Source organism: Carlito syrichta, unplaced genomic scaffold (genome assembly GCF_000164805.1).
Source record: "Carlito syrichta isolate Samal-C Ts95f unplaced genomic scaffold, Tarsius_syrichta-2.0.1 Scaffold288766, whole genome shotgun sequence".
Taxonomy (NCBI): Eukaryota; Metazoa; Chordata; class Mammalia; order Primates; family Tarsiidae; genus Carlito; species Carlito syrichta.
This window is the reverse complement of record NW_007232862.1, coordinates 459,728-484,953: the sequence shown is the minus strand read 5'-3', so window position 1 is coordinate 484,953 and position 25,226 is coordinate 459,728. Positions and strand designations below refer to the sequence as shown.

The window sequence follows — 25,226 nt, the reverse complement described above, 5'->3', positions numbered from 1 at the left end:
ATGCCAGCAGAGGAGTAAGGTGTACAAAGGAAGTATGTAGATAAGAGCCCTGGGAGCAAATCCTGCCTCTGCCACTTGTTAGGTTATCTTGGACCAGTTGATTTACCTCTCTAAGCTTTAGTGTTCTCATCAGTAAAATGACCATACACATATTTACATGAGGTTGTGAAGATAAGAGATAACACATGCCAACTGGACACCCACTAGGTTCTCCGTGAACTACAGACATTTTCATCATTATTATTGTTATCGCCTACCCGATGGGGTGGAAAGTTCTCTGGGGGAGGCCACAGGGCTCCTCGGGAATAAGTGACAGATTATTCACACCCAAAAGGAAACAGATAGTAACATTTTTTATTAAATATTACAGTGGATCAAAAAGTACAAAATATCTCTTGCCTGCTATGTGATTGGGAAACTATTGGCACGTAATACAGTATCAAAAGCAGTAATAAGTACAATTTGGAAAACATACAAAATTGAGTGTTTATAGTTGGCTCAGCATTCATCTGGTAGTGTTTAAACTAATGCAAAGGTTACTCAATAACCTCTCCATTGGGAAACTATATAATATCACTGGGCCATGTTGCTATATACAAATAATCACCTTACAGAGCATAGAGGTTACATAGCTGGAATCACCAAAAGTATACAATATTTACAACACAGGAAAGTTTAAAAAAGTATAAACAGCCAAGAGATTATGCTGCTATTCTTCAGACATATTTCAACCATGGGGAGACAAGCAGAATATCAAATACACCAACAGCCAACACTGGACTTTAAGTGCTCAAGATAATCGTTGCAATGGTGTGGGTCTCACCAGGGCAAACTTGTTCCCATTTCTCTTTAAAATCGGAACAAGAGTAAAACTAGACCAGCTGGGACTTGGCTGACCACCACCAAATGTGACTTTGTGGGACAATAAGTGAAGAGAAATAAATGGTTCTCTTTGAAGGCACACTACATAAAATATTTTTGTGGGACCACCTCGAAATTTCCATCAGACACACCAACACAGTGAAATACAGTACTTGAGAATTCATGCACCAGGTCAGAAAGTTGTAAAGTCAACAATGAGTTTTAACAAACCCTTCTGTATATGCCCTGATAAACAAGTGAACTTAAGAGCTTCTAGCTAGTAAATAAATAAGTCAGTCCTGTGGCAAATATTACAAGTTTGAATCACTTACTAGAATACATAATTCTGAAACTTGGTTGAGCTGCTTTTTTTGTCTTCATGTTGAGCTGCTAAAAGTTAGACCAGAAGTTGCATGGAAAGGTTTTTTAAAAAATATTTAGAATCTCCAGATCTGCAATAAATCACAGACTTAGTGCATTTTGAATTGCAACATTTCTTGGAAGCCACACGCAGTAAATAGATTTATGACTCCATTGCCAATTAGATTCCACAGTTTCCTTTACAGAACTACCAATAACAATGGTTTGATTGCACAAAGAAAGGCTTGTGCAATTCCATTCAATAATAAGGCCCCTTGAACTCAAACAATGCAAACAAAGCCCTATTTAAGACTTTTAAAAATGTAGTTCTCAGCCAATGAAGAATTCAATGGTTTTTTTTGAAAGATTTCCAAGATCTCTGTTCAGAGTTTTAAAACAAATAACACACTGCTTCTGTTGGGAATGTATACCCCCATTCCTCTTTATTTGTCCTGATGTTTTGCCGAGGGTATGAGCTTCCTCAGACAGAAATAGTGAGTCTCCTCTCGGAAGAGATGAGAAAAACAAAAGCTGGACTATGTTAACATTGTTTGAAAATGGTGTGATCAAATTCCAACATGATGAAACCAGACTGAAATCATTGCAGTGGGGAAAACAAATGCCCATACTCCAAATAGATAGGTGAGCTCCACTAGGGACAGATGGTCCCCCCTTTTTTCTTCTGAGAAACAAACTCATAGAAATCATAAACGATCTAGCCCATGTTCGCTGCAGAACCACCAAAGTTTCCTTTTTTTTTTTTTCATGTCCTCTGATTCTGTGACCATTCAATAGTGCAACTTTCTCATATGTGTCCTGGCTAGCATTTTGCCAGCTGGGATTGAGATTTTTTTTCCCCCTCTATCTTGTGCAATAGCAGGATAATCTGCACTCACACATTTATAATCTAAATTCTACTAGTCTATCTATGGTTCTATTAAATATATATATATATATTATTCCACAGGAAGGTAAATAATTAATTGAAGCAAATGGAATTCTTAACACTGGATCTCTACATTCTTTTGTTTCCACCTTTGGATATTATGTATGTTACACTGAATATTTGGCTTCATATCATGGAGACATTTCAATACAAATGCACGGCATGCATGGCTTTGTTTAAGAGCCGCAGTTTCATCGTTACCAGTTTTGATTATTTTGCAGTCGAGTTACCTATTTAGAAGTTGAAAATTGTCATCAATTCTCACAGAATTAAATATCTCAGAGGTAAAAGACTTGGTTAACTATGGTTCTAAAGTCTACTGGTAGTGTCAGGGCAAGGGGGCACAGTGGACTGGGGAGTTCATCGAAGCAGTCTTCAGCAGGGATGGGACTTGGGAAGAAAATCCATTCTCTGCATCCATCGACTCTTAACACAATAAGAGAACCCGTCCACCTCAATGTTACATCTCGGTAGCAAATGGAATAGAGTGGTAAGAATGACAGTAGACATTCTCCACATCTTTGGACTGCTTGAACAGCTTGACCATTTATTTCCAACGATAAAAGAAACCACAGAGCATACTGTACTGCCAGGTGGCTAAAAACACGACCCAAACGGCCTTAAGTGTGTCTGTGCACACACAAAACTCATGCCCCAGAAACCCAAAGAGGATGACTTTCTTTTGAGATGGCTAATCCAGTATGCCAATTATTCCCAAAGATGTGGCCTGGGAGATTCTTCTTGGGAATGACAAGAAGCCAACTTGATGAAGGCAACGTGACTACTTAGGACTCGAGAGACTGAGGCCTAGAGAAGCTATCAGGACTGCAGTTGCTTGTTCTCTTCTGGACAGTGGAACTCCATTCTCTTCCCAACCCCCTTTCCCAGACCGTTTCAAGGGATCAGTGCCAACACCAATGTAAATCATTTTGGCTCCTGTTCTAATTTCTGAAATTCCTAAAATATCTGTGCAGCCCACAAATATGTCCTCTAGACTCTGTTGTTATTCGGCAGCTTGCTGCCAATGAGGTTTTGTTTTTATGATTCCTCTGGTATGTAGGACAGTTTCACAGCCTAGATAAGGTAAGTACAATGCTCAATATTTTCACAGAACCCAATACTTCAAAGCAAAGCATTTGGCTGGGTAAGCAGTGTATAAGCTCTTTCAACTATGCCATTTATGAGGAACAAAAATCCTTAAGTTGCGGATCTGCAAAGGAATGTTCTTTGCACTATTGTGTGCTCGACTGTTTCTTTTTCATCTGTTCCACTAGAATCAGTTGCTTCAATTTGTAAACAATAACTTTACCACCCAAAGCTGCTCAAAATAGGATGTGGAAAAAAAGTTACAACACACATCAACAATTAGGACAGTCAGCCTTTAAAACAAAACAAAAACAAACAAACAAAAAAGACCTGCAAACAAAAGCCAAACTGTTTAATTAAAAAAAGAGAAAAAAAAAACAAAAACAGAAGGAACTGGGAGAAAATGGAACTACCTGTATATAAATTAGGTGAGCAAAAACAGTGATACGGGTAGTTTTAAGAAGCAAATATATACAGTCAATTTAACAGTGTTTACTTCTCTGGATTGTTTAATAGTGTCAAAATGAAAGATCTATTGAAGTTTCACTATACATTGCATTGATTGAACCTTGGAGAGTTTTATGAAAAGAGGGTCATCCCTCGGCGTGTCTGTCAGTCTTCCTTGCCCCTTCCTTTGAAATGCCTGTACCCTTTTTGCTCATACGATTTCCTGACCATCTGGACTCAGATGGGGTCCTCTAAGTTCTTCCTGGATAGACATAAATACCTTCACAAGGCCCACATGCAAAGTGAATGGTCTACAGGTGCCAGGGCATCTGTGTTGGAAGGGGGTCAAGACTGACCAGCCAAGGCTGGAGTTGTCCCAGAAAAATCAGGCATGTTCACCTCCCCTCTCGGCCCCCACGGCTGGGACTGATCGTACCCCCAGATTAGAAGAAATACTGACTTCTAACTCTATAAGCCGCCACCCCGGGGTAAGGAGTGAAGCGCCATTGACCATGCCACTTTGGGTTGCTGGACAAAACGGGGCCTACAGTTTTGTACTGGGGTGTACAGACGACAGCTGGGAAGATGGAAAGGCAGCTTGAGGATTTATAGCAGCTAAAGGGTAAATGCTGTTGTGCAAAAGGTCCCCGTACGAACTTCCTACAGGTGTGGCCGCAGCCAAGTGTCTATACAGCTGCTGAGAATTTGTCGGCGATGTAAAAATTCCTCTTTGCATCACAAGCGAGTGGAAAGCCAGGGGCTGCATGAGCGGAGAAAGCACAGTCTGGTTTTTCAAGTACTGCAGAGAATGAGAATACCCAGCGGGAAGCCTGGAGTTGAGGCCGGAGTTACACAGGCTTCCAGAATACAGACCTGGGAAGATAGGGGAGGACAGTGAAAGCTTGTGGCCTTCCGATCCGCTCCCGGAACGCCCACCGTGCACTGCCTTGATTTCGCTCTCCTGATCAGAGGCCTTCTCCTTTCCAGAGACCTCCTTGGATGGGTCCAGGGGTGACACGGCCCGGGCCTTCTTCCCGGCAATTACAAGGTCCAAATCCTCCAGGCTGCGCTTTATGGGCTGTGCGGCACCAATGTTCTGCGGGCTCATTTTCCGGTGCAGGATAGGGTGGACCATGCCTTCCATCTTCCTGAAATTCTCCAGTCTCACATGGTGAGGTTTTCCTGACCTTGAAAGTGACTCGGGGTATTTTTTAGGGGCCGACATGGTCATGGGCGAGACCCGGCAGGCTTTGGGGTGACAGTCTCGACTCTGGCTGCTTACGACCTGGAACTGGGAGACACTTTTGCTCTCCTGGGGTCCTGAGGCCGAGTGGGCCAGGCCCAGGACCTTGCCGGTAGGTTTGTGCAAGTTCTTGGGAAGGCTCAGATCCGTAGGCTGATCATCCGTAGGGGCTTCAGCTGCAGCAGACTTTTTGTCTTGCAGATGCAGGGATGAGAGATAATTTATATGGAGTTTTTCTTGATGTTTGTGGGAAGGAAAAGAACTGTTTTCCGATTCCCTGTACATGTCCCTGGAAGCATACTTGGATGTCTGTTCATTATGAAGATGGTGCTCGGTGTGTCTATAGAGGCTGTGGAGATGAGGAGATGAGTAGAAGTCTGCCAGGAAGCTAGGCATGTGGGAATGGGGGAGCGCCCTCTTCTCTAATAGTTTATCCTTGTCCTCCTGAATTTCTTGCTTCAGCGCATAGGGGTCAGCAAGGGGGTTAAGGTGATGCTTGGAGAAGCTGCAGCGGTGAGGATCCAATCGGCTCAACTTCTCATGCTTAAAAATGTCATTGATGCTCTTTCTCTCTTCCGAGGGCTTGCTTTTGAAACTCTGGACGTGTTGAATGACCGAGGGTCGGTTGACTGCCATGTGGTCGGTGCTTTGGCCGTGGTGGACCTGGGACAAACCAGAACACAGGTCATCCCTAGCAATCAGTTTCTTTTTGCTGATCAAAGGGGGTGGGGAGCCGTAGGGATAGCTGCTGGAGAGGCTGGCCCCACTCACTTGGGACAAAAGCTTTTTCTTGGCCAGTGGGGACATGATGCCTGGGTTGCCCCTTGAGTACAGCAGGGGTGTGTAATTAAGTCCATGGTTCTCGTTCATGGGCCCAGTCAGGTCTTTGTCTTTGAACATGTCAAATGACTGGACCACAAGGACCTTTGGGGTTTGCTTTAGTGCATTATGGATGTCGTCACTGCCCAGCTGGTCCACCTTCACGGTGCAGTTGGCGATGTAATCCGCCATGGCGGGCAGTTTGTCATCCTCCATCTCATTCTGGTTTGCCAGTGGTGGCTGCGTGGTGGGGAAAGTAGAAAAGGAGGCTTCTTGGAGGTCATTTTCAGGGTTTTCTGTCAAACAGCAAGGCTTGGATTCTTGTTTTGAGTCTGGCAGGGCACTGGGAGAGGTGAGTGACTGTTTGCCAGCCCCAGGGACCACAGCTGGATCCCTTTCTGGGGCCGGAGGAGCACTTGGGAGTGAAGGTGCGGGTCCCTTCTCTCCTGCTTCCTCTGCCACCTTCTCATTATTGGAACCTGGGTCTGTCTCATTGTCCTTTTCTGGGTCTGCTCCGGATGCCAGGGGCTTTGCTGCAAAATCCTGGTACCCTTCCATTTTTTTCTTAATGTCTCCTGCAGGGAGAGGCTCAGGGACGCTTTTCTGGCTTAAAGTCTCTTGTTCTTTCTCTTGCTCTGATGAAACCTGATGAAACATTTCAAAAGACAATCAGAAGAAAACTAAATACACTGACACATTTTGCTATGAAAGAAAATATTACACACAGTAGTTTTTGTTGAAAACAGGCTTGTCAATCAGCTCATGGAGTTTCTGCAAAGCTTTATTACTCCCCAATCATGACTCTAAACAAAGAGATCTAAATTACAGAAACATTAGGAGAAATATGCATATTTGCTTCAGTCCCTTATGAGACACCTATCAAAATAGCAAAGTGCTATGTACTGATGGTATACAATCATATCACTCCTTGATTCTAATATATAGTTTAATTCTAAGGTTGTTTTCTTGTCAAATCAGTCAATTATCCAAATGGGTTTTAAATTACATGTTGTGTTTTACGACACTTTTGAGCAAGATTTTTTTGTTTTAGCATCTTTCTTTTAAAAACCCAACCAATCCCAGGTCAATAAGAACCAACAAACTTACTGCAACTTCTTGCCTTGCTTTGAGAGGGCACATCCCTTCCTAATGTGTCCAACATGATGCACTGAAAATTAGCAATGTTTAACTGGTAATAATTTCTACTCAGTGCCACATGACACACAGATAAGGTTAAAATACTGAAAAGGTATGCAGATCAGTGACAGCCTGTCTACCTGAGGAACCGAGGTGGCTCTCTAAATCCTTCTAGGCCATAGCACACTCCATTTCTATTAAAGCCAAAAATGAAGTTGTCAAAATTCAGGCAGTGAGTGCTGCCCCAAATATAGCTTTTCTGGTCAATGAAATTAACTATAGTCAATGAGATAGACACTCTTTATGTGCCCCCACTGACAGAAGTTGTGGGCACAATTCGACTCACTTATTGTATTATGTACCCAAGTAAACTTTGACCTTAAAAGGTCATTTTAACTTTCCATCTGGGACCCAGCAGAATGACAAGCTCTTTCAAAATTGCTGTCATTCTGCCCTGATATGTCTTAGTAGAAGAATCACAAAACAGTTGTATTGAGCTGGTCTTTTCCCCACTTCCTCCATCTCATCCTTTGGACTTTGTTCTTCTCTGTTAAGAAAATAAGTGCATAGCCAGGCGTGGGAGCGCATGCCTGTAGTTCTGGCTACTAGGAAGGCTGAAGTGGAAGGATCACTGGAGCCCAGCGGGTCAATGCTGGGGTGGCAGTGAGCATGCCACTGCACTCCAGCCTGGGTGACGGAGTGAGACCCCAACTCAAAAAGAAAAAGAAAAAAAAGAAAAGAAGTGTCAACCACATTAGGACCTTCGAGAAAGATTGAAAATGCTGGTTTAGGCATACATAGGAACAAAAATGCCAAGGAATCATACCCACTTCATAGATATTTCTTCTCAAATCCACTTAAAAGATATCCCTGCTTTTTTAGGGATGTGCTATACCTAAGAGTCTTTGCTTATTGTTTTTATTTCTTAGTTTTTGTACTAATAGCTGCCTTTTCCAGTACAAATATCATTGCTTGTTCTACATTAATAATCATCATTGGTCTCTTGAGCTTATATATTACATGAAAATACAGAGAAATGAGTAAGGCAAGGGAAAAAGGCACATTGCATTTAATTGTTAGTTTCTTCTGGGGCTACAGTTTGAAGCTGAATGAGGGAGAATACTCAGCCCCACTGGAGTTTCTATGACTTGGCTCTGAGTTATATTAGAGGCCCATGATTCTTTCTTTCTACATTAATAAACAGGTTTATGAGGTCTTTGGAAACTAGGCAGAAAAAAGTAAAGAACCCTTTTTCTTTATGATCTGCTTTAGTATGTTAAATGTTACTTCCCCATCATGCAACTGGCAATCCAATTACCTCAATATAGTAGATGTGACTACAAGGGGTTTATTACCCTTCCTGTCTTCACGGAGTTTACCGCTTCATATTAAAAAAATCAAAAATTAAAAACAATGAAAACAATAATTGACAACAACAAAATCCACATCCAAAACCCCAAACAGAGTCAGTGAGAAAAAGTATACCTGGCCAGTAACATGTTATATTGGAGGTGGGGAGTGATTCTTACTATAAGGTCAACCTTGGAGGGGGTAGGAGATTCCATGATGTTTTAGATCACTTCATCATGACACCCTCTGAAATGCAAGGCACTTATAGCTCCCTGAAGAGAATAGTTGAAGCCTACTGGAAACAGAGACCCCCAACAGCTTTCAGACTGTCTATGAACTCCAATGAGTAAGGCTCTACTCTTAGGAATGGCCATCTCCCAAGCTGATAGGCCTAGAGCATGGGCTGAGGATTCCACCAACAACTCACAAATCAACCATTTCAAACTTAATCCCCAAAGTGGAATCATTCAAGGGTCAGCTGGCCTTTTGGTCCTTGGTTTGTGCCTTGGTGTTTTGGTAACACTGTACAAATGGTAGCTAATAGAACTCACTGATCTGAAATCCTACAATAAATCACCAGGCCAACAGAATAAAGGCAAAATGGAATGTAAGTCCCAACTTGGAATTTTCTTGCTTTTGTTTATGTTGCAAGCTTGCAGTTGTTTAGAAATCCGCATCATCTTCCCCTTCTCCCATTTTTAGTTACTAAGCTTAAAATAATTGGGAAACTTAAAAATCAAAAGAAAAAATAAATTTCTCCTCTTAGTATTAATAGTATCTTCTTATAGAGGAGTCAGTTGAGTAAGTTGGTGTTGTGTGTGTGTTTTAAGCCAGTGTTTAATTAGGGAGTCTCCTATGTGTTCATTATAAACCTGATTTTTAGAGGGTATTTAATATCAGCACCAAAAATCCCTCTGGGGTTGAATCTTAGAACATGCTGTCTCCAAATGTGGCTGCTAAGATTTTTTTACGGGCAGCAAGGTTTTTTATTATTCATGTTGAAACGGAGCCCAGATCAGCCTACATGACTGGCTGTAGGCTGATGGTAATGGCTTCTACCAAAGGGCTGTTGGGGGTTGCGGGTAACTGAAGCTTTTTTTTTTTTAAAGGTTCTGAAACTACCTGTTAATATGAGAGATAATAATGGCTTCAGAGGAACCATTTCAAAATTCCCCTATAATAATATGCACTTAAGATATTTCTAAATTGGTTGCAACCCAAGGCTGTAGTACAGAAGTCAATTATAGAAGAAATACATCTCTAAAGTTTTCACAAGAATTCTGCAAAGACATAACACATCTTCTCCAAGGTCCCTCCTCCCTAGACCCCTCCCAAAGCATGTTTTAAAGTCATACCAACTCTTCAGATAGACTGGCTATGGAAAGGCCAAGAAGTCATGTTTTCTCAATGGATCCCTTGGTTTCAGAGAGCTGGATCTCTGATTCTGTCCTCTCTCAAACAGGGTGTTTGTCTCTTTCTAAATTTTATCCTTGGTCACTCAATATCATGCACCACATTTCAGCTCCTGAGCAAACTGAAAGGTTTTCAGGAATTGGGAAAATATTTGGGGAACTGCAAAGCTTAGATTTTCTTTTTCTTTTCTTTTCTTTTCTTTTTTTTTTAATTTCTAAGTCTAGCCATGCAACTGTGCAAGGACACAGCTGTGGATTCAGGATTCCAGAAGATCTCTTCTGAAAGGAAATGTCTCACAGAGATATTTCTGTGGAGCAAAGCAACTCACCTCTGATGCATCCTGGGGCTTCGGGGCATTCTCTTTTTCTTTCTTGCTCTTGGGCATTTCATGTTTGATGCGTTTGGTTCCAGATACTTTTGTTTTATTTTCATTTTCCTGTGAACTATTCTCCTGTTTCCGAGGTTTGATTGGAGGCAGGGGCTTATCTTCCTCTCCTTTAATAAACCTTTCATATGGCAGGATTAATCTAAAAGGACAGCACACGAGATGATCAGTCAGTTGGGTAATTCTAATAGTGTTAATGCTACTGGGGTTTACTTTCTTTTTTCAATGTAAGCAACTTGTTGAATAACTTCATCTCCGATGACACCGATGCACTTCTAGAAACTCACTCCACAGTTTGGTAATTTGCTTCCTTAGTCAAAATCAGTTCCTGGTAACCTAATACTTCTCAACAAGACCTCTTTTTAGTTTTGTGGATCTATATACCAAGGACACCGATGGACGCATCCAAGGTTAACAATATCATCACTGCCCATGGCACCTGGCTAAGTGCCAACAACATGACAACAAGAATAGCAATGGTAATGAGAGCTGCTGTTCATTCACCCTTGCATCAACAACTATTTATTGAGCACCTACTATATGCCAGGAAGTGCTCCAGATCCTGTGATATAGCAGTCAACAAAACATTCAAAGCCTTTGACCTCATGAAATTTATATTCTTGTAGGTACTAGTATGTGCCAGGTACACTATACAGATTATTTCATATAATCTCTCCAATATCTCTATGGAATATTAGTACTTTGTAAATAGATGAAACAACTTTCGTAGTCCCCAAAAGGTTAAACAATTTGCCTAAGAGTCACATCATTTTTTTAGAAGTGAAATTTGAACCCATTTCTGCCCATCTCCAAAGTTTTTCTTTCTTCATTCATGTCAAAATGTAGACCAAACACTTAGGATAAAAAGGTCAATGGGAGACAGACACAACACGGCCAAGAGAGGGCTATCTTATCCTGTAGCACTGAGGGGCTCAGGGATTCTAGTAGAACAGTTCTGTTTTAGGGTGCCAAGCAAAAGAGGGCCCCAGTATGAAGAAAAGTGAATAGACCACTCAAGTCACAAAAATCAGAGGGATGAAAATTTCAAGCATTTTAATTATATAACTTTTTAAACAAAGTACATAAAATTGCTCTATAAAGAGAAACATCAAACAGCTCTAGTTTTAATCTGTTTTCCCTTTGCGACGTAGCTCTTTATCTGAAAGGGAAAAATAGCTGATGTAATTAAAAGGGATGGATTGCATTACAATCTCAGTTTCAACTTCAGTGATTAAAGTTTTTATAATGCATTTGGTATGATTAATGACTCACTGTGGGATTAATACAAGACTCAGCCTTAAAAATATGAACTTTAATACTGCAAACATAATTTGTTTTAAATAAGACAAGTTGACTCAATGAAGAAAATGTACTTGGCTTATAAACAACATAAATCTGTTCAAATATTGGGGATCCTAATTATTTTTACACTAAGACTCCCAGGCAAAAAAAAAAAAAACAAACAAACTTCTTTGGTTTGGATATTTGTTAGCTATCCTAACATTGGTTTCTGACTATGCAATTTGGATCTCAACTACTTAACCATACACGACTGTACAACTGTTCAGGTTTGAGAGTATGGATGTGGGGACATTTGTGATCATACTATTTTGCTCTTTAATAAAATATCAAGAAAATTATGGGAAAATCAAATCCTAATTTATAGCATATTAGAAACAAAATTCATTTACTGAGCGTGCTTGGACAAGGTATGTGCAAGGAGGCGTGGATAATACTTTGGAGCCCTACATCTGGCAGTGGGCCAGCCGTGAAGATCAACACAGCCTATGGGGAATAGTTATCTTCAGATCCCATTACAAACTGAGTTTAAACATGTTACAGCTGCTAAAACTGGAAACTGCTCTCTCTATGTAGACTTACTAAAATAATACATGGCTGCCAAATACCTGCTTCCCACTGTAATATTACAGTTAATGTTTATCTAATAAAAAGCATAACTAAGCAGAAGAAGAGAGAAAAAAGCAATCTTGTTCATACTTGAATATGTGATGTCTCATCTGTAAAGTCCCCAACATTCCCCCAATTCTTTTTATCTGCCTGATTCTGCCAGGGACTTTATCCCCCTCAATATCAGCAGGTTGGGGATTTTTGTCCAGGAGCAAAATGCATTGAATCTTTTAAACTGAAAACATATTTTAAATTGACTTTAATGAAAACATATTTAGGTTTGTTTTACTTTTGTTTTGTTGTCGTGGAAACCCAGGAAGCACTAAAGTTCGGGTATACCAATGGTTATTGCTTGCTGGTATCACCCTTCCTCCAACTTTATCTCTAATGGAGATGGTGTCACTCTGAGGGACCCCCTTTTACTGAGAAGAATAACAGCATTACCTCTGAGTGTGGGGAGAGAAATGAGAGAAGCCAAAGAATCGGCTGGAAGAGAGATACCCAATGGATCCCAGAGGACCGTTTTCTGATAGTCTTGGGCCAACCTAGCTCTCTAGATGGGTGCTAAGGAAACTTTAATTTCCTTTTACAATTTTGCAAGTTCACCAGCCAGGGCAACATTTTCATTTTAGCTTTTTTTTTTTTTTTTTTTTCATTTTTCTTTCTTTCTTTTTTTTTTTTTCCCTCCCCTTCACTCAACTCAGCAGCTGGCTGGCCGACAGCAATAAAAAATACATTTCACTTTGCTGGTCAAAGGCCTAAAGCCAGAAGCAGGAAATCTGGAATTAAATGTTTCTTGTATCTGGAAAGAGGCATGACTAAGGTAAAACTGAATCCAAACACAAGCCCTGCTTGTTCAAAGCTTCCAGAAGGAGAATGTATGTGAGCATGTGTGAGTGTGTGTGTGTGTCTGTGTGTGTGTGTGTGTGTGTGTGTGTGTGTGTGTGTGTAAAGGTCAATTGAGTGTTTTGCTTGTTTCTTTTTCCCTTCTAAATCATTGAAAGATAATTATAGTGGCTCGGGGAAAAAAGGTTCCCAAAATAAAACAAGCAAAGTAGCAGCTAAAAGGAAGCAAGTAGAAATATGACCAGCTAAGCTTTGAAGAACAGGGCAGAGTTTCACGTGGCACACAAACAATTGCAGCTTCATATAGTGATTTCCGGTCGGTGCAATTTTCACTGGATGTTTTTTCAGTTATCCTGTCATGGTACAACACAATTACCCCACAGGATATGATCTTATCATTTGATTATTAGAAGGTTTCTATAATACAAGAGGACAAAAGCTACTATAGGTTTCTGAACATTTAAATGTTCAACGTACAATAAAAATAGGTTGGCCAATAAAAGGTCAACTTTGTTAAATGTAGGCATTTGTATTATATGAAGAATTTAGTATAATGCAATATGCCTATGCCTTGTGGATGATTATTTCTCAAATATTTGTAGTACAACAGAGATTTAATCAGTTCCTAAACTGTACGGATAAAAGCAAACATGCACTCCAACCCCCAAGAATTCATTACACAGGAAAAATATTTTTAATGGGCTGCAACTCTAAGGATTGGGGGCTGGGTTTTAGGTGGGTGGAAGTAATGGGGAGGAGAAGCAATATATTCATTGCAAAAATTCAGAGAGATTTTTTTTCCCCCTCCTGATCTACATCTAGGCTGGGGATTGAAATCTGGACAGATAAATGGGCCTTTATTATTATCCAGATTTCACATTTTAGATTAGCAAAATGCTTATTTACGATGCCATTAATGGATCTGGAATAGGTAAGCCATTATGTATTAAAAAATAACATCTTTCCATAGGCACAAGATTTGTAGCAGCATGAGATTTTATTTTTCCCTAGGAATAATACAAGAATAACATTTTCCACCCCAAAGCAGAAACAGTAGGGGAGCTTTTTGCTATCACGGAGATTCTTATTAAATTCAGTCACTGTGAAAAGCAAGATTTTTTTTCTCCTCATTCTTCTTTTCTTTTAAAAAAATAAAGATGACTTAAACTCAACCCAAATTAAAATTAACAAATCAATGGCATTATAACCTTGATTTATTAGCATCTGAGCCACTAAATTATCATCATACATGAAATTGCTGGTTTGAAAAGATTTCAGCTTTGCTAAATCTCAAGTTAAATAATGGCGCTTGGTATACTAGGTTTTTAGATCTGCCTCATCTGATATTATGAAAAATTCAGTACATTTCTCTACAGCAGAAGTCAGGGGTCAGCAAATCTATTACTGTAATGTAAGTAATCTGGCAACCTGCCAACTCTCCCTTTTATTATTTTTTTAAACACTAAGGCAGATAATTTTATATTTACAAAGTCTACAATCCTCCAGGGCCTTGCCTCTCTCTTTCTCTACAAAAAGCAGCAGCCTTGCATTAGAGAAACGTATATCACACATGTCCTCATCATTAGCATTTCATACAAAAGAAGAAAAGACCCTTCATCTGTATTAGGCAACATTCTCCACCCCTTCCCATAAGGAGAAGAAAAATAATGTCAAATCTCATCTGAACGTGAAGCCACTAATGTCTCCTGTATTGATTAATGCGCGCATGAAATGACTGAACTTTTGGGCCAAAACATTTAGCAAACAGTGCTCAAGAGGAGAAATGACAACCCATCTATTTATAGAGCTCTGAAAAATGATATTATAATAATGTCTGGAACTGATTCAATCCAGAGAGTGGGGGAAAGAAGTGGGAAATCTTTAAGGCTGTAGCTGAATCTCAAACTCACCCCACTGACTTCATAGGTACTTTCATGATATCAAACTAGTGAGAAATTCCAGGTCTGAAGGTTAGCTGGTGTTCTGGGAGCCGAATATTTTAGGGGCAGAGGGAAATAAAGTTGGTGTGCATGTCAGGGCAAAAAATGCTACTACTACTCTTATACTATTAGGCCTTTTTGTAGTAGAAATGACATATTAGTTCCACTGGGACTTCGAACCTGATCTGATCCCAAATGGAGTCATTACACCTCTGAGTTGATTCCAGGTTTGATAAATTCCATGGCTTAGCCAGACGTTTCCCTTCGCAGCCAGAAATTGAAAATATAACTTCACTGTGAAGTGTGGGAAGCAATCTTTCACCAAATATGGAGCCAATAGAAGGTATATTTTTCCTTTCTGAAGATGAAGTATACACGCCTGTTAAAGTTCCAACAAGTATAGAGAGCTTCTAATCTCAAATACTGTTCACCTTGCAGGGTGCTAGATCATGACAATACAAGTGGCAGAAGCGCTTTTGGGGGTAGGAAACCAAGCCAAAAGCCAAATACACAAATGTGCTGTGTAAATGTGCAGAGAAATGAGAACGTTTCCTCAGTGGGCACAACCCTTGTTGAGCACAATAGTAACAGTACTGCTTTGTTCCTTGTTCTCTTAAAAGTCAAGCTCCATCTGAGGAAAGATATCCATTTTATGGTGTGACTCTCAGTGGCAGAGACAAAATAGTGTGCCTAGGGTGAGGGGCAAAATATCAGTGACCAAGGAGGCTGAGAGAGAGGCCTCCAGTGTCCCCTTACAACAGACAGTGATGTGAACTGGAAGTTTAGAGTATCAAACCATAGAGTCAGAAGCCATGCTGGTATGTAGTCGTGAAGAATGGGACTATGGGAGGTCCCATCTAAGCCAACAAAATGGCAGAAGAGTGTGCCACATGGATTCCATGTGAAAGACTCAGCTTGCCAAGAGCTACCAAAAGTAAACTGTCCTGGGTGCTTTAAAGAGGAAGTAGATATAAACTGCATCATTTGTATTCTATGCTAAGACACCTAAAAGGTATGAAGTCCACTATTATCAATGACGAAGCATTACCCCCTGTTGTCAGAAAAGCTCTCTTCTCTGGGAAAATGATCTGCTCACCAGGGGCTTCATCACTGACTCAAAGGGCAGCAATAGAAGGACAAGAAAAATGTTTGAAGACTTTAATATTCTCAATTTACCCTTAGAAGTGGTGGGAGAGTTGTTTCTTAGGCCCAATGATAATTTTAACACTCACCTCCCTCTGTGGCCCCGGAGTGAGTGTGACCCTATATGAAGAGAAGACAGAAAGGTATGTGGTGCTGGACCCAGCAACATAGTAGCCTGACTCCTATGAAGGTGTAGCAGTGTGAGAGAGTAGCTCAAAGATGACAGGTCCCCTGAACTAAAGGTATATGGACTTTAGGGTTAGATGCAAGGTAGGAGGGTAGAGAGAAACTTCATGATGTTCTTATATATTGATTGGGCATTACAATATTAATAGCAGCCACTATTAATAGCATTAAGTTCCTGTGAACACCAGGCACTCTCCATGCCTTAATTTTAGCCATTACAAAAGAAATATTCAAGCTGGCTGTGGTGGCTCATGCCTGTAATCCCAGCACTTTGGGAGGTGGAGCCTAAGCAACATGGCGAGATCTTGTCTCTACAATAAATCAAAAAATTAGCCGGGCGTGGTGGCATGAGCCTATAGTTCCAACTACTTGGAAGACTGAGGTGGACAGATCACCTGAGCCCAGCAGGTGGAGGCTGCAGTGGTCGTGAGCATGCCATTGGACTCCAGCCTGGGCAACAGAGTGAGACTCTGACTCAAAAAAAAAAAGAAAGAGAAAAAAGAAAAGAAAAAGAAATATCCACAGGTATATTATTTTATCCTTATTTTATGGATAAAAAATTTGAGACAGAGCTAAATGACAAATCTGGGGCTCAGAGCTAAATGATTAAGTGACTAGTCAATGGCATGTAGCTATTAAGTGTCAAATTTGAGTTCAAACAAGATCTACCTGCCTTTCTAGTCTTGAGCTACCTTCATCTCAGCAAGGTAGCTGTGTGTCTTCATACTGTCTGAGAAGTATTAATGTGGCAGAGATGCTGAAATGATCACCCTGTCTGGGTTAGGTATATTCCAAGAAATGGTCTAAAATACCATGAGGAATACAGAGCTAGGGAATACATATGTGGCCATTCCACCAAGGGTCAACCTACTCACTCAAAAGAAGCCCTATGGTTTGAGCACTGGGCACACTACTCATAATATGCCACAATAACCATGCTATAACTCTCTGAGAGGTAATAGCCCTAGTTGAATAAGGCCCAACTTAATAGTGGACTGTAAGAAACACTCTAGAATCATACCCTCCATGAATTCCAGTCTATAGGACTTAATTACCCTCCATCAATTCCAGTCTACAGGACCAAATCTGAGCTTCCTATGGTCTCCCCAGTAAAGTTCCTTGGGGGCTTTGTTTCAGTGATGCCCTCTTGGCACTTCTAAGAGCGTCTAGATTAATGTTATTCCTTTCCTTTCAAATGATGACTACACTAAAGAAAGTTGAAATGAGCCAGGCTCGGTGGCTCAGTCTGTAATCCCGTGCCTTGGGAGGCCGAGGTGAGTGAATTGCCTGAGCCTGCCGGGTTCGAGACCTGCCTGGGCAACTTGGAGAGACCTCATCTTTACAATAAATCAAAAAATTAGCCAGGCGTGGTAGCACGCGCCTGTAGTTCCAGCTACTTGGAAGGCTGAGGCAGAAGGATCGCTGGAGGCAGAAGGATCGCTGGAGCCCAGCAGGTCGAGGCTGCGGTGGCCAGAAACGGCCACTGCACTCCAGTCTGGGTGACAGAGTGAGAAAGAAAGTTGAAAAGAACTTAAGGAAGGCTGACTTTATGTCCCAGGGATTAAAATACATGTTTATAACAAAGACCATACACAGAGCCTCACCCTCTACAATGCGAGCCAGCAAAGATGGCAGCGATTACTCTTCTCAAAGAAAAGAGACAATACTAACTCAATTGAATTGCATGGATCCATTTTAAGGGCAGATGAACATTATTTAGGAATAATAAACAAACATAGCTAGAGTGTTTTCAATGTGATGTGCACCCCAAAATGAAGGCGGACAATGTCCATACATAAAAATAGGCAAACAACAATTGCATTTAAGTCCCATGCATGTTAGACACTACTGGTTCCAGAGCTCCTGAAATGTTCAATTCTCCCACAACATTTATTATTTTGGTCAAACTTGTAATAACTTGTACAAAAACAAAATGTTCCAAGAGGTTTTCAGTGGAAGAGTTAAGGATATATTTTAATGGTAAACAATTACATTCTTCTGTCATATGATACTTTTTTCCCCTTTCTTTTTTGGAAACATGCTTTCGGAATTTTCAATAGTTCCTTTGTCAAGGCATCTGTTACTCACATAATTGAAAAGATGTTTGTGCAGTGGCATGCTTGAGAGTACAGTTATTTAATCTTAATGATAAAGCCCCGAGGACAGAAAATCATAAGTAGAAACCTTTTGTTATTTATCAAAAAGAAAAGGGGCTAAGACACCTAATCTATTCTCAAATTTAAATTCATGCTTGATGAAAACTATCAATAAAACATGGGACCAGCAAAGTTTCTTAAATAGTACAGTTAGGTTCAAAGGGTAGTGGAGGAAGAGAGTAAAAACAAAAATGAGACAATAAAGGAGCCTGACAAAGAAAAACTGCTGTTTGGAGATTTCTTTTTTTTTTTTGGGTCAAACAAAGAACTTGCTGTAGTTTACAGCATGACATACACACTTGATTAGTTTGTGCCTGAGGGTGTTTTTACACTCAACAGTGTAAACTCCAACTTCTATTAATTACAACTTGCATTTAGAGGCAAATTTAAGAATTTTTAAATAGATATTTTTCAAAGGCTGTTGTTTATTTTTTTTTAAATCGAAACCAGTATTTCTACTCCAGGGTCTGGCTGGGGTTTTGTTTTCCTTTTTAAAAGTTTCTTGAAATACCCAGACATTGGAAAGTTATCAGAGCATTTTAGGCATGCTGAGTGATACAGAGAGTGAGGCTCTTGTGTATGAAATTACCTGACTGTCCTTTGGAGAGAAATTATTTACAGATGGAGAAGAAGTAGCTACTCTGGGTGTAGGGTGCTTACATCGACCTGATTCAGGTCCCTGTGAACACAGGCTTGTCTGGAAAGAAGATACAAGACCATAGACTGGTCAACTCTATCATGGGTGAGGACAGAATACAATACCTGCCTTTGGGGTATCTGATTTGGAAATTTAGCCTTAGAGTTCTTCTGACAGCCCTTTTAATCACCTCACTCCCTACCCTTTACATACATTTCCCAGAGGGAATTGCCCTTTTTGTTTGGATTTAATTCATTAAGCCCCTATTTCCTGAGTCTCTGATATATTTGTGATGTTGTGCTGGGTATACCCTGGGAAGGTTTGAACGAAGGCTGTATCAACATAGTCCTTGCCCTCAAGAACATTTACTGTTTTTGAATTCTACAACTGAGTTATTTTAGGCAACACATGATGATAGACCCTAAGTTCTAACCCTCTCTCTTTTAAGATACAGTTCAAATTCTGACTTTGTTCATTTTAGTTGGAAACTCTCTTCCTTTTTGACCCCATTACACTTATCATTTCTGTGTATTATGTATCTGGTTTATACAGACATAGAAATTGAACTCTCGCCCATATGTATGGTCTATGAATCAGATCTTGTGATAAATTAGATAAACCAAGGATCATAACATCTTCCAGTTATCATGAGTCAGTAATGCCCACCTGGGGGTGCCATATTGAAAAAGATTCTGAGGCTGTACCTGGGCTCATGGGGAGCAGCATGATGTTCCTTTAGCAATCTCTGCAATAAATGTGGTGGCACAGGCACTTCCTCATTGCTTGTCAGCCCTATTCTAAACTCTTTGGTTCATATGTTCTCGTTACCCCCGAGAGTGTGTTACACTGGCAGATGCTCAAAAAACAGCGATTGGCTCTCGACGGCAACAACAAAGGAAGAAGGCAGTCAATCAAATGGTAAATCTATCCTACCTAAGGAAAGGAAACCGGCCAAGAGGAGAGGGCTTCTTACCAACTTGAAATGTGATGTTATGCTGTGTGGCTAGACTGCCTGCATCCCAACAAGCACTATATGCCACATCTGGAGTAGCTTTGAGTATTCTGAGTGACACAAATTTAGAGGCATCTATGTGAGAACAAGCCAAGCTGGTGAAGGTCCATAAATCGTGTTCTGGCACTTGGTTGAATGGAAAATAGGAAGACGTGAAGTGACAGGGGAGCTTTGACACGCATCCGGAAGCCCAGTAAAGAGGACACACAATGAGTCAGCCCCCAAAAGCAAGGTAGGGTCAATGGGAAGCTTGCACAGCACCTGGAAGAGTGTTTAGAAGAAGAGCATCTCCACAGAGATGCTTCTTCTATGTCCTCCCACTGCAGGGCGTTGAAACAGACTGGACAGCCTAGTGTCAAGTACAGTTGAGTCCTCACTGAACTTGGTAATCTATAGAATATATTTTGCCCATGGGCATACTTGGTTTAGCTTACATAAAATATTCTAAGAAATACTGGAGCCAATATTTGTAAAGTGAGGTGATGTCACATAAAAAGGAAGGTCAGGAAATACACAGACCGCATCTGCCTATAACAACAGTGTTGGCTGATCCTATGTGCATGCCAGATTCTCTTCCCTGCCTTGCTGCCATGCTCACTACTCACCGAAGCTACCCGTCCCTGTAAACATCTGAGTTTGTGACCACGATGTGGAGCAGACCTTTTCCAATGACCTGAGTGAAGGAGTAGCTTTCTAAAATTCCCATCTGTTGCTGGATGATGCTCTTGGAAACTACCATAAAAATGAATTACTAGAAAGATAAAATTTAAAAAGAGGCATACAAAATACATGGCTCAATTTTTTATTAGCATTAGACATAATGTTATTCTGGAAAATTTCAATGTAAGTGCATCAGTGCTTATTCACAAATGCTATGCTTAACTCGTTAAGGGCTAGGAGCAAACAGTTCACGGATGGGTCAGTAAACCTCATTTGAGTAGCACTGGTCTAGAGAGTTGCTAAGGGACCTCTCTAGTCTACAGTGCTGAGATCCTGACTGCAACTTTCTGAATTATGTATTTATTAATTCCAAGGGTATCAAAATGAGCATGAATACATGAAATCATGTGCTAGATGTGAACAGAACTGCAACTCACCTTCCCTTCCCTCAGCCTTTTCCCACAATGTGATTAGCTGAGTTTCTTAGAATCTGATATACTTTTGGCCTTTATCTTCAAGCACGTGCTTATCTTACTCAAAACATGAAGCCTCCCACACCCTGCCTTCTACCTTCAGAGAAAAAGGCAGAAGCTCCAGCTGACTGTCACTCAGTTTCTGCCCAAGTGCATTTGGCTTGGTGGCGGCTCACCCTGAGTCCCTGCAAAGGAAACTGCGTCAGAAACGCAGCACAGCAGCCTTGTCCAAGGAATGCTTACGGGAAGAGCAAAAGGCTGGAATTTGAAATTGGGCATTATGTATCCAAGAAGATGGAAGCGTAGTTGCACATTTCCCTCACAAATACATTTGTTTATGATTTTGATTCTCTAAATACTCAGAAACTCACATCACAACGTAGTTTTGCCTTAATGCTCCTTTAAAAACCCCTAATAACAACTTCATGTGTAGAAACAGACCATGTAATTTATTCAGGAAAATTAAAACCAGTAATCTGGTATTCTGGGTAAAGATTTTTTTTCCTTCCCCTGCATGTACTTAAAAAACATTTTTAAAAAAAGAAATCTGCATGTGAAAACAAAGCCTTTAAAGTGAATTACTATTCCAGAAAATCAAGCTAAGAGAATTCCGTAAAAGTAGTCATTTTCTTTTTTGTTCCTTTACTGATAAAAGAAAGTCATTCGGGTACCTTTAAGCAAAGGGTTGGACAAGAAAGAAAACGTTCACTTAGAAGGGCCCTACCTAGAAGGGGGTGGGCATTTTTTCTTTGCATCATAATCTAGAATAACTTTATCTATAAATCCTGAGCCAGAAATGTCCAGAATAACCACATTTCATAAGCTTTGCTGAGTTTGAGACATCTACATAGCAACAGCCTTTGCGATGGGAAAGCATTAATGCTTTTTATATTGGTAATCATCTGTAACATGAGCAATTAAGTACAGTACTAATGGACTATGGCCAGGAGCCTGGTACTAATATTAAAAATTGACAGAGATGAATAGGTTTGGAAGCAAAACCAGGCTGACAAAGACATTTTTATGAAGTGCTTGGACCTATTTGATTTAAACCAATCAGAGGCAAGTTTGTACGAGTCAGGCCTTCAGCGACAATGATGTATTCACAAGCATTGTACCATTTCTGCTATGCCTTAAATAAAAACACCCATTGATTCTTTTCAACAACCCACACTTTCATTATTACACTCATTAATAAACCAAAAGTGCCCAACTAATATACAAGTAACATTTTACTGAGGAGCTGGCTATTTTTTTCTTGTTGTAAAATGAAAACATTTACTGGAAACATGAACCACAGTGCTTGAAAAATAAATCAGTGGATAATGCATAGTAGATCACTCATTTCTTCTTCATCATCTAGGAAAGCAAAGCTGGAGGTAGAGAAATAGAAAAAGGAGCAAGGCTGGACACGGTGGCTCAAGCCTGTAATCCCAGCACTTTGGGAGGCTGAGGCGAAAGGATTGCCCGAGCCCAGGGGTTCGAGACCAAGCTGGGCAACCTGGTGAGACCTCGTCTCTACAATAAATAAAAAAATTAGCCGGGAGTGGTGGTGCACACCTATAGTTCCAGCTACTTGGAAGGCTGAGGCAGAAGGATCGCCTGTGCCAGCAGTTCGAGGCTGCAGTGGCCATGAGTGTGCCACTGTACTCCAGTATGGGAGACAGAGTGACTCCAATTCAAAAGAAAAAAAGGAAAAAAGAAAAAGGAGCAATTCTTTTTATCAGAGTGAAAAAGGTGAGATACCAGATGAAACAGCAGCCTTGTAGGGACTCTGACCATCCTGATCTGATTTGGAAGGCTTAAACAATTTCCAAGGGAGGTGGGAGGATTGTTTGAGCCCAGAAGTTCAAGATCAGCCTAGGCAGCATTGTCTTTGTAAAAATTTGCCAGGTGTGGTGGCACATGCCTATAGTTCCAGTGAGGCTGAGGCAGAAGGATTGCCTGAGCCCAAGAAGTCAAGGCTGTGGTGAGCCATGATTACTCCACTATAATCCAGCTTAGGTGACAGAGTAAGACCCCGAGTAAAAAAAAAAAAAAAAAAAAATCCAAGAGCATTTCCAGATGAGACATTTACCCACAAACTCCTGACCATTCTCAACTCCTCGAACCCCTTGAAAATAGTTGCCCCGCTTACATATGCAATCCTGACTTGTATCCCACAATTTTAAAATTAAATTTTAAAAAAGAAAGAAAATAGTGGCCCTTCACCAATCTAATCACCTCTGTTTCATCTGTGTTCATGCACCCTGTGTCTAGCAAGAATAAATTAAATCCACTATAATCACAATAGCTTCAGCCTCTTCTTTAACCAGAGTCCCTGGGAAGATCTGAGTTTCCTCTACCCTTGTCTGGTAGTGTCAATTAAAGAAAAAACATCTAGAGCAGTAATTCCCAGCCTTTTCTCACCATCACAACACGTAGGATTATGGGTGATTTCTTCAAGATCATGATTGATTCAAACGAGTGAGAGTGGCATTACTGTAAATAAAATCAATTATTTTCAAATTTTGGTAGTTAGCGATTACATCTGATCACAATAATGTGAGTGGGGTCTAGATGGCAAAAGGAAACGGCAAGGAAAGGTGAAGGACCTCCTCTTGCTAATCACCCTGAACAACTGTGCTCCAACCTAGTTGCAGGCTCTGCATCGCCATTGCTGGTGTCACCACACATAAAGGGTTCCCCCTTGGCAGATAGACTATTGTCTATCAACCCCAAATCTGCCCTTCTGTGCTCTGCTTGGTGATGCCAGGACCGGGACTCTGTAAATTATATGTCCCTTTAGTCAGCTATCTTCCTGTTGGGGTTCTGTAAACAGGGGGCCCTGGGAGGTAGGGAGAGAGAAGGAACCTCTTTCTTTCAGTTCCGCTTGCTGTTCATATCCGTGTCAACTCAGCAATAACTTAACAGCAGCAGTTGGTTCCAGGTTCTATTTTCTTTCAGCAATCCCCCAACACTTACAGTGGATTCTCTGAGGTCTAGCAGCAACCAGGGAGCACTGCCTCCTCAGGTTTGAGCCCAGCTCTGTCATGCTCCTCCTGTGGCTCCTGAAGTGCTGGCTGAGTGACTCCCTCTTTCCAGGTATCTAACCCCAGGTCTTTGAGGCACACTCTCTTAACTTCTGGTGGCGATACCTACTCTCTTCTCTCTATTATCTCAGCCCAAGTCAACCTAGAGTTATTCCCTCTGTGTTAGCGTAGTGCTTCACACCAACACCTGTTGAAGCAATTGCCTATAGTCAATTCTCTTTGTTGAATACCTAGTGGGGTTTCCAATTTCCTTATGGTACCCTGACTAACACATCGACCCAACAAATTCTAGATTTGGAAAAGTGACATAGCTCTTCAAGAAATCTAATCCAGTGAAAGACCCAAACCTTTATGAAATATCCAGTCTGTTCCCAAGAATGAAGACAGATATTTTCTTAAAAAGCTTTAGTAATAGTCCTTAGTTATAAAAGTTTGTGGTATCTCTACTAGAATTTTCCAGTTTGACTGATGGACACCTTTTGGGCATCTACTACACAGGAAGAGGTAAATCGTAAAAGAAAATACATAGTCTCTGAAAGAATGTATCTTGACATTTCATTTAAAACAGGCTGCTTTTATTCATATAACTGCTTGAGTCAATTAAACACACACACACACACACACACACACAATTCTATTAGATTCAATCCTTCTCTCCATTCCAAACAGTATCGCTTTATTTTTTGACCACGTGGTGCTTTGTAATTCATTTGATTGATGTCTTTATTCTCTGACTAGGTAAGCTAGCTAACAGCTGAGATACACTCCTTTTTCAAATTTTAATTGCTACCTGGTCCTTTAAGTTTGATGGTTCAGGTGTTGAGGACATTTGCACATAGAGGAAAAGGATGTCCACTCTTCTAACAGAAGCTATTTGAAAAGGAGACAATGCTTCTAATAAAAATATTCTGATTGAAGCCTTGACTCATCAGTCAAAAACAAATACCTTTTGATGTTATTTTTAGAACTCACCTGAGACACCAATACTATTTTGTACTAAGACATCTGTGGTGTACCTTTTATGTACAATGAGAATGTGTGAGCTTTTGCATTAAACACTGAGGAAAATAACAATCACATTTAAAAAATTGATGCTCTGTATTGAAAAACAGTGCTATAAGAGTAAAAATGTGAGCCGGGCTCAGTGGCTCAGCCTGTAATCCCGCGCCTTTGGGAGGCTGAGGTG

At 40.6% G+C, this 25,226-nt stretch overlaps 1 protein-coding gene across 3 annotated transcripts in view; it reads right to left on the bottom strand.

Annotated features, from left to right (window-relative positions):
• Positions 1 to 334: 334 nt before the first annotated feature.
• The window catches only part of ARID5B (AT-rich interaction domain 5B), a 197,291-nt gene continuing 172,399 nt past the window's right edge, over positions 335 to 25,226 (bottom strand). For all 3 annotated transcript variants that reach the window (XM_008053861.2, XM_008053862.2, XM_008053863.2), the window contains 2 exons: positions 9,991 to 10,189; positions 335 to 6,407 (listed from right to left, as the gene is read on the bottom strand). In XM_008053861.2, the coding sequence (XP_008052052.1) occupies positions 4,245 to 6,407; positions 9,991 to 10,189 (2,362 nt within the window). In that variant the 3' untranslated portion in view covers positions 335 to 4,244. The remainder of the gene's footprint in view (positions 6,408 to 9,990; positions 10,190 to 25,226) is intronic.